At 36.2% G+C, this 11194-nt stretch overlaps 1 protein-coding gene across 1 annotated transcript in view; it reads left to right on the forward strand.

Annotated features, from left to right (window-relative positions):
- Positions 1–9636, forward strand: part of LOC106880174 (Krueppel-like factor 10) — a 30861-nt gene extending 21225 nt beyond the window's left edge. The window contains exons 3-4 of the mRNA XM_014930019.2: positions 1053–1764; positions 3793–9636. Coding sequence (XP_014785505.1) covers positions 1053–1764; positions 3793–4028 — 948 coding nt within the window. The 3' untranslated portion in view covers positions 4029–9636. The remainder of the gene's footprint in view (positions 1–1052; positions 1765–3792) is intronic.
- Positions 9637–11194: the final 1558 nt, after the last annotated feature.

Here is an 11194-nt window from a genome sequence, read left to right on the forward strand (position 1 = left end):
TATACAAAACTGTTTGATTGAATATTCTTCTTTCTCTCTTTTTCTTTTCTTTTTCTGTTGTCTTCTTTTTTCTTTCTTTCTTTCTTTCTGCTTATTAAAAAACTGACAAAAGCTGATGATGTCATTCTATCAACGTATGGACGCTGATTACTCACGTTCATAGTTTACGTTTGGTTTCTGAAATTTTGAATTTTCAATCAATTTTTGGTTTGAACTTGAGAAAGACAGACGTTCTGTCGAAATATTGTTCAAAGAATAAAACATCTAAAATTGCACTCTTCGTCTTGACTATTATTATTATTATTATTATTATTATTATTAAGGTGGCGAGTTTGGCAGAATTGTGAACATGTCAGGCAAAATGCTTTGCGGCATTTCGTCTGCCCTTATGTTCTGAGCTCCACCGAGGTCAATTTTGCCTTTCATCCTTTCGTGGTTGATAAGCTAAGTACCAGTGAGACACTGGGATCCATGTAATGGACTAGTCCCCTCCCCAAAATTTTAGGCCTTGTACCTATAGCAGAAAGGATTACTGTTACTGCCAAAGGCAATGAAAATTACTTAGTAAATTCGTTATGGTCTTAAGTTCTTATTTGCATGTGAGTGTATTAATATAGTGTTATACATTTCGGCCCTAAGGCTGTGGCCATACTGGAACACTGCCAGTGTGATCACTTTTTCAATGGCCAGTATTAGATGATCGGCTTTTGGTGAAGAAGGGAGTTCGACACTGCTGCCCAGTTTCCTGCTATGATATAGGGTCATCTGGGACCTTGGACAGTAGGAGGTCAAGTTGTTTCTACTCCATGAAGATCTGTCAGATGTTTTGGCAAGGCATTAAATAGCTATGGGCCCTTGAATCCTAAGCTATTGCAATACATGATCCTCACTCTAATAGACAGGATAGCTAGGATGTGAATGAGTTTGTGTATGTATATAAATTTATATGGGTAATGTGTGTGTGGTGGGGTGTAATAGAAACGTTGATTGAGTATATTCCATACAGTGTTCTCCAATAATGACGCTTCACTATATTTATTTTACCATTACAGCTTCTCAACGGTGAAAAGAACCCATCCAACAGAATCTCTGTTATAAAGAACTACACCATCTCATCTCTGTGTGACGTTCAAAAGTTACCGTCATCTGAAGACAGAACAAAATCTGCTGCTATACCAAAATCTGTGATCACCAGCACAGGCAATGTGAACTATAGAGCTGTCAGTAACTCACTGAACACCTCCTTATCTCCTTCATCTACCCTTCCAGAGGATAAGGGTCGTGCTTTTGCCACACTTCAGTCAAACCCTGTAACTCCTCTCAAAAACAATATTCCTGTATATGCTCCAGAAAGTGCACCACCCACTGCAATTCCTGGGCCAGCCCAAGCTGTTGTAGTAGTACCTGATACAATGTGTAATATACCTTCGGCTGCCACCATTAGTGCTGCTAATACTACAACTGCAGCCCCTCCTATTCCTGCAAATCAAGCAATCTTACTGTACCCTGGAAATTACCCACCCCAGCTGGCTATAAACATAGTGTTTCTTCAAGTGAACAAGAATTCCAAGGATTTTCCTGAGAGAACCCTTGCTGACAAACTGTGCCCAATTGCTCCAGCCCCTGCTCCAGGAGTCCCCAATAAGAACTTTTCCAACCATTTTTCAGATTGTAAACAAAAAAAGCATGTTTGTCCATATGCCAACTGTGGCAAGTCGTACAAGAAGAGTTCACATCTAAAGACCCACATCAGGAACCACACAGGTAAGTGGCTTTTACTTGCCAAAAGTAATTTTCTTCAAATTTGATGGGGTCTTTGTCTTCTCATTACTACGCCTCCCTCAGCTTTGGTGTACTTTGTCTTGTTTCATGTTACTTGATGACCTCACCAATGCCGGTGCTACATAAAAAGCTCTCAATATACTCTGTAATGGGCATCTAGTCATAGATCCTGCCAAAGCAGATATAAGAGCTTGGTGTAGTCCTCTGTTTAACTGGCTCCAGTCAAACCATCCAAACTTTGCCAGCATAGAAAACGGATGCGAAATGGTGATGATGATATTTCTGTTTTAAAACTATTCCTTCTATTGTTCTTAAGGCTAGTATTCAATTGTTACAAAAGTATAACAGTACCTAAAAAATAAAAAGGGGAAACACTAGTGTGATGCAGTAGAAGTTTAGCAAATTCTGAAACTTGTAGTACCTGCCTACTGAACCATAGAGCCAAAGAGATCTGTATCTTGAACTTCTGTAGTAGTTGAAGACAGAAAAGGCATTGTTTCCAGGGACAAAAAAATACTACCATACCCCTACACTACATACATACATAACACTTAACTGCTCAACGAAACTGTATGGTCAAGAGTACCAAAATATGAGTTACATATTAACACATTCATTGCCATATTCCTGGAGCCTAGCAGCAGGTATAAAAAAGGGGGAATTTGACAAGACAGTCAGTCGGACGCTGACACTCGTTGATGCTGCATCGAAGAGGCCAGGGAATAGAAGAAAGAAGACATGCACCCAACACCAGAGCTGAAGACACCTCCGAAAGTGGGGGGGGGGGCGCCACGTCAAAACGGTAGAGGAGTAGGGGCCGAAACCGGACGTGGTTCCTCCTGATGATGTCTTGAGCTAACTGGATCCTATAAAGGAGCTGTTGTGGTAGCAGACCACGAAACATGGTTGAAATTCCTACCTTTGTTACATTTAATTTTGAAAATAATGAAGAATTTACTAAAATAACTTTATTCTTACGAAGCTGGTGATTGAAACTTTATCTGAAATTTTGATGGAAGGTTTTAATTTAGATCACTTTAAACTCTTTGGCATTTACATTACTATGTCAAATGTATTGCTTATTTATTCACATTTTGAATTAATTGTAAATTATCTTGTAGCTTATAGATTTCAGTGATGTGATTGTTTAATTTTTTTTAGAATGACATTATAGGATAAGTGTGAGAGGCCAAATCTGGCCAGCTTGAACATATAGCAGTTAGAATATTTTGGTCAGATATTCTACTTTACCTTTCATCCTTTTGGGGGTTGAAAAAATAAGTTACCAGTCAAGCATTGGCGGTTGACGAAATCAACATATTCCCTCCTTGAAATTGCTGGCCTTGACCAAAATTTGAATTATTATTATTTAAATCAGTGAGCTGGTAGAATCATTAACACACCGGATAACATGATTTGTGACATTTTGTCCATCTTCACATTCTGAGTTCAAACACCGCTAAAGTCAACTTTACTCTTTTACTCTTTTACTTGTTTCAGTCATTTGACTGCGGCCATGCTGGGCCACCGCCTTTTAGTCGAGCAACTCGACCCCAGGACTTATTCTTTGTAAGCCTAGTACTTATTCTATCGGTCTCTTTTTGCCGAACCGCCAAGTTACAGGGACGTAAACACACCAGCATCGGTTGTCAAGCGAAGCTGGGGGGACTAACACAGACACACATACATATATATATATATATATATATATATATATACATATATACGACGGGCTTCTTTCAGTTTCTGTCTACCAAATCCACTCACAAGGCTTTGGTCGGCCCAAGGCTATAGTAGAAGACACTTGCCCAAGGTGCCACGCAGTGGGACTGAACCCAGAACCATGTGGTTGGTAAGCAAGCTACAATCAATAAAATAAGTCAGTTACACTGGGGTTGATGTAACTGACTTAACCCCACCCACGAAATTGATAGCCTTGTGCCAAAATTTGAAACCATTATTATTAATAATTGTTATTTACATTTCACTTTTACTTCCTCTCTTCTCCAGGTGAAAAACCATTCAAGTGTGACTGGGTGAACTGCAAACAGCAGTTTGCACGGTCTGATGAACTCACACGGCACAAAAGAGCACATACAGGTGAAAAGAATTTCAAGTGTCACATATGTGGACGTTGCTTTGTGCGATCTGATCACCGTACCAAACATGTGAAGACACATAACAAACAGAAATCTCAGTCAAGCAACATCAGCAGCAACAGTTTCAATACCCCTCACATCTCATAAAATAATATACATACATACACACACACACACATATATATATATATATATATATAAACATAAACTGTCTGATTTCGTCTAAAATGATAAACCAGAAAGTAATTCAATGAAACTGATGAAATATAAATATACATGTATGCCCATATAGATATGTATATAAATGTGTACATCTATATACATGTCATCATCATCATCGTCATCATTGGCTTATATCTGTTTTATCATACAGGCATAGATTAGACGGGAAGGGTTTGTTCTGGTACAGTATCTCTCTACTTATTTGTAGTCTTTCATCATTTACCATACCCAATAACAGAGAAAACCCACCAGTCTATGTTGTTTTGTATGCTAAGTTAGTTGCCAGTGATGTCACAGCTGAATACCCCTCGTGTGTTACCAGATACTTCACAACATGGACTGATGAACTGACCGTGTTTAGAGAGGTTGTCTTCAAGGACTAACGTGTTTTCTCTATGAAGTTTCTGCTTTTATTCAGTTACTCTTCTCCTAGCCAGGTGACCATCGCTGCAACTTTTGAGATCCATGTCTCCTCCATGTCTTTTTTTTTTTTGTTCTGCCTGGATTTTTTAAAACTGCTGGCTGCTTTTTATATCACCAACCATTTTATAGCATTTTACCATAACATACACAGACACACACACATGTATGTGTGTATGTATGTACTGGATGCGCCAAAAAACCTCCCAGATTCACCATTCTTAAATCCTTTAGCATTCAGAATATTCTCTCAAATGTATTGCTTATTTATTCACATTGTTTTGAATTAATCATGCATTAAACTTGTAGCTAAGGCATTTTCATGATGTGACTGCATAGTTTTAGAAAGACATTATAGGATAGCTGTGAGAAATCAGATCTGGACAGTTTTCACATAAAACCGGTTGAATAATCAAGCCAGATATGGCTGGTGTGAATCCTAAAGGGTTAATATATATTTCAACAGTGCATACACAGTGTGCACTGGGTCAAACCATACTGGTAACTAGTGAAAAAAAATTAATTCCATGGCAACACCATTATTAAATACCTAATTTTACTAGAGTCACATCTGTAGCCATTGAAAAAAGGGAGGGGTTTTTTTTCCTGCTGCACCGTGTGTGCATGCATATGTATGAATGAATACTATATATATATATATATATATATATATATATATATATTGATTCTACAATGCTAAGTCCCAAAATGAAGAGTGCTCTTACAAAGTGAGATATAATCACAATTTATTATTATAATTCAAAAATGTACCACAATTCTTGGACAGAAATGCAACAACTACTTATTCTCTCATCAGGCTACAAGTTCTGTCCGTGATATGTAACATATTTGTCCAACAACAATAATAATAATAATAATAATAATAATAATAATAATAATAATAAATGGTGTAAGGAAGTAGTTGGATACTGTACTTTTTTTTTTTCCATGTAAAGTACCAAAGTGCTCAATAGTCTCTTGTGGAGCATCTCCTAAAGAGAACATTTTATATATGTTTAATGCAGGTGTTTGTTGAATATTGCAAATTTCTGCGCTGGTTGAGGAAGCTACAGCAATGCAAAGAAGACAGAAGTGTAAGATCTTCAACATATTTGACCTTCATTGAAACTTGCTGTTTGATGTTAACCTTCATTTCAAAACTTGACCTTACTGTATCTGTAAAGTGAGGGCATATTGTCCCAAAGTGTAAATTTTTGTCAGTGCAGTTTGGTCTTGGTCTGGTCTGATTTTGGTTACCATACTGCTTTGCTTTTAAATTTTATTTATTTATATATTTATATTTTTGGTAGTGTGGGAGGCCCAAAATTGACCTAGCATGACATTTGACTAATGAAAGAGTAAACAAATGCAGACATTTGAAACTATGACTGATTGGCATTATAATAAAGTTTTTCCTTTTTTTTTTTTAATTAAGATTTTTATTCTGAGGGAGGATGGTCAATAGCCATGTCTCCTTTGTTGCAAGCTTACCTTCCCATAGAGGTGAGATCAGTGTGGTTGTTGTCCATCTTGAGTCTGTATGATCAGTGTATTTAGTGAATATAAAAAAATGAGAGAGAGATGTGGGCAACAAAGGATGGGGTCCTCAGAAGTTCCTTATTTGGGAAGAGAAGAATTAGGGGAAATGTTTCATAAAAGATAGTATAGGGTTCTGAGACACAGTACAAATCAGAATATGTTAAGCTCTAGTGCTACTTAGTTTACAACTAGTTCAAAGAAGCAGAAACTGTTGTAGTAATGTAGTAACAGCAGAAGAAAGACTGGGAGGAAATACAGCAAATCTGCTAGGCTAGTGGTATTGGTGATTTGGTAAATGCTCATTAACCAATCAATTGAAGAAATTAATTTTAATCAGAGTTAATGAGATACAGGTTTAGATTATCTACGTACATAGCAACCTCTCCATCCTAGACATCTGGGCAATTGATTCTGCATTTTATCCTTTCAGCTTTCATACCATATGAGAGCAAGATGTGTTAATAGAATATTAGGTACCAGTTATATATTTGGGCACATTGCTACATGGTTTGTTCAAATTAAGCAATTGTCTGATTAACAATGTGTGTGTGTACGTCCTACTGCATCCAACATTTTAAAATACACAGGCATGGTTACCATTTTGAATACTACTGGACCCTGCAGTGATTCTCATAAGAGTTTTACGCTCTTTGTCTGCCAGTAGATCACATTTTGTTTTCTTTCACCAGAAATGGAAACAATATATATAAATGCATATAAATCTGCAAACATTTGGATGAATTTAGGTGTGTATTACATGGGAACATACTGTGGCACTCAATTTAATGTAGTGGTTATGATGGAGCTTGTTGCACATAAGACCATACAGCTCAGCACTGCATACCAATCAGGTCTCTGTTATACACACAAGGGTCTTTGCCTTACTATGGTATTTACGCATACACACACACACACACACACACACACACAGTGTTTCTGCCACCTACATCAATGAACTTTAAAATAGATCTGTCAACTATAACAAGTATTTCAGACCATTGATCAAACTGCTTGCTCATTGAATTGTAAGTGGTTGAGTATAGCACAGACATGTGTATCCTTAACATAATTGTCAGGCAGGGTTAGTGCGACACTGTGTTTGACAAAGGTTGTACCTTCAGAATTACTGCTATAGTCTTTTGGATTGAAACCAATACCAGAATAAAATATCTTGTTTCTTTCCATAAATTTCCCTACCTCCGTTTCGTCCTGGCCTGCATCATCGTTTTATCATCCACACTTTTTCATGCTCGCATGGGTCCGATCAAGACTCTCTTAAGGCAGGGGCACATTGGGCAGTTGCCCAATGGCCTCACAAGTCTAAGGACCAAATTCTTGGTCTATGCATGGCGTGATGTACTTCAATAAATGAATACTATAGGGTCCAGGACCTGTAATACTGCTAAGAAGGCCTCGTGTCAGATGGAGTGTGTTTAGACAGATATTTTAAAACTGAATGTTCTTCCTGTTACCAATCTTCACCTACTTTTTTCATGGAAGACTGGAAATAAACAGCACCATTTGTATGACAGTGATGCTCATTTACAACTGTCATATGATGTCAAAACACGAGTGTGCACCTACACACATATGCATATATACATATATATATATATATATATATGATGGTCTTCTTTCTTTTTCTGTGTTCCAAATGCACTCAAGACTTTGGTCAACCCAGGGCTATAGTCAAAGAGATTTGCCCAAGTACCACACAATGGGACACACACACACACACACACACACACACATACATACACATGTATATATAAGTGGTCAGGGTATTGAACTCATAATCATGATATCATAGGTTCAGTTCCTGGGCAGCATGTGTGCATTTCATTTCATTTCATGTTGTTCTAGTTCCACAGACAAAAATAAGTACCAACTTAGTACTAGTACACGTCTCTCTCCTTAGTTTTCACATTCTGGATATTCTGCTGGATCAAGAACAGGGGAAGCTGAATGACTGTTTGTGTCTGTTTGCATAAACTTAGGAGCGACCCATAATTCACAAAAATACAGTACATATTATCAATTGTTTCTCACAAGTGATGGCTGCTGTAGTTTATCTGTTGAGAAGAAACCTGTCTGATTAAAAGACAGTTTGACATATCAGTCCGACCAATTTAATTTTGTTTTATAGCTACAGTTACCATGACCATCTCTACAGAACAAGTAATATTGAGTGAGATGAATGCATTGTCATTTCATTACTTTGAAAACTCATAAAATTTTGTGTAAATTATGTAAAAATTTTGTAAAGTATATACAAATTATGAATGTATGTGTATTATATATATATATGTAAGTATGTGTTGGTGTAATTGTATCATGTATGTATATATCTAAATGTTCTTTTAAAGCAACTTTTAAAATAACACACATTTACAGATGGTGTAGTGGAAGGACTCTGCTCAGAGTACAGTCAAACTTTTTGTAAAATTCTTGTTGACTAGGACTTAAAGATTCACCTGATGGTTTATTCCACCAATGTGTGCATGTGTATATATATGTATGCATATATATATATATGTGTGTGTTTGTGTGTGCGCGTTTATATGTGTATGTGTGTGCATGTATAAAGAAAGAACACAAATGGGTTGAGGTACACTACAGCTGTTCCAAACATGTTTTTTTATGGATGAGTGAACTGATTATCTCTTTTGTGAATGTATCTATATATATGTATACGTATATATGTATACGTATATATATGTATACGTATATATATATGTATACGTATATATATATATGTATACGTATATATATGTATACGTATATATATATATGTATACGTATATATATATATATATATATGTATACGTATATATATATATGTATACGTATATATATATATGTATACGTATATATATATATGTATACGTATATATATATATATGTATTCGTATATATATATATATATATGTATACGTATATATATATATGTATATGTATATATATATATATATATGTATACGTATATATATATATATATATGTGTGTGTGTGTGTATACGTATATATGTATGTATGTGTGTGTGTGTGTGTGTGTGTGTGTGTGTATATAAAGAAAGAACACAAATAAGTTGAGGTTCACTACAGCTGTTTCAGGAGTCTTTTTTTATTGAATAAACCTATTACATCATAAAATAACTGTTTTCTTCAGGTGAATTAAAAATTTGGTTCAGAAAAAATATCAAGATATGGAATGTGTGTTGAGCCTCCCATTTTTGCAACGAGTAAGAGAGTATACATGTATATGTGTAGGTTGTTTTACTATGAAGTGCCCGTTATGTATGGAGGGTTGATTCAGTCCGTTAATACACACACATCACCTTCAGACTATAGGCCTTGTAGCAATATATTAAATAATATTGTTATAATAATAATGATAATGCTTTTGTTATTTTTAAATATTATTTAAATGAAAAAAACTATTAAAACCATAATAACAATAATGATATATTGCATATGTTTCAAGTTGTTTATTATATATATATAAATATACACATTATATATTTGTTACTTTTTTGATACTGTTTGATATTAAATACCATTATTGTTGTTGGTTATATACGTTGTTTGTCTTATTTTTATCATTACTTTTTCAAATATATTGTTATAGCCATAATCATCACCATCATCATATTTATCATTACTACCATCATTGCACTGTGTAGTACAATCTTTGTCCTTGGGTAGCAACTGTTATTTCTCATTTGCTTACCCCTAGAAAGTGTGAAAAATGGCTAAATATTTCCTTCAAACTTTGCTTTTGTTACATTTATTCAAACCCCCAAAGAATCCCTCTCAACACATGACAATGATGCTCCCCAGCTACTCCTGCTCATGATCAGAGATGCACATGTTGTCAGCCACTAAGGTACATGCTCAGGTGGTTAAGGTCAAGCAAATGACCAGCAAATCTGTGGTATCAGGTGGAATATTTACTACAACGATATTTCTGCTTCAGCAAATCAGTGCTTAATCTCTCTGAAATGTAATGGAAAGTTGGTCAGTTTCAAAACATTGATATCCAGGTCACAAGAGCAGAGTTTGAAGGGAATAGTAGTCATTTCCTTTGATTTCTAGATTGAAGCCAATAGGAAATAAACACTTACTAACCAAAGACAAAACAATGAAAATTGTTGTTACACAGTGTTATCAGCCTAGTTCTCATTACCACCTTCGTTATTTTCATCACTATTACCATCATCATGTGGAGGCGCAATGGCCCAGTGGTTAGGGCAGCGGACTCGCGTTTCGATTCCCAGACCAGGCGTTGTGAGTGTTTATTGAGCGAAAACACCTAAAGCTCCACGAGGCTCCGGCAGGGGATGGTGGCGAACCCTGCTGTACTCTTCCACCACAACTCTCTCTCACTCTTGCTTCCTGTTTCCGTTGTGCCTGTAATTCAAAGGGCCAGCCTTGTCACACTCTGTGTCACGCTGAATATCCCCGAGAACTACGTTAAGGGTACACGTGTCTGTGGAGGTCTTAGCCACTTGCACGTTAATTTCACGAGCAGGCTGTTCCGTTAATTGGATCAACTGGAACCCTCGTCGTCGTAAGCGACGGAGTGCCAACAACAAATGTATGTATGTCTCTTATTTTTTAATCTTTATAAATCTTTCACTGAGGCGGGAGCCGGTTCCATCTTTGGGATGTACTTAACACAGATGAATTCACATTTGGAACTTGAGAAAAGTCTTGCACATTTTAACTGTTCCAGTCACAGATTGCACTTGTAATGTACGAATCTGCTGGTCGATTTCTCTTTCTGAAAAATCCTAGTTTATCCAGATTCTCCTTCAAGCATTTACTAACAAAATCTAGTGCTCCAATTATTTTTGGTACGAATATGAATTCATAGTCTGAATATAGAAGCTGGAGGTTTCGAAGCAGTTGTCCATAGATAAACTATGTATGTATGTGTGTGTACGCGTGTGTGTGTGTGTGTGTGTGCGTGCATGTGTTTGTGTGTGTGTGTAAGAAATCGTTTCCTGGATTCATATTTAAGAATCGAAATTGCAACCTAGATTGTACCTTTTCTTTTGTTTCGGCGTCACTACTCGGAAATTTATGAAGTTCAATTGTCAAACTTATTTTGGTTTCTTTGTTTGAATAAAA

Source organism: Octopus bimaculoides, chromosome 8 (assembly GCF_001194135.2).
Source record: "Octopus bimaculoides isolate UCB-OBI-ISO-001 chromosome 8, ASM119413v2, whole genome shotgun sequence".
NCBI classification, from domain to species: domain Eukaryota; kingdom Metazoa; phylum Mollusca; class Cephalopoda; order Octopoda; family Octopodidae; genus Octopus; species Octopus bimaculoides.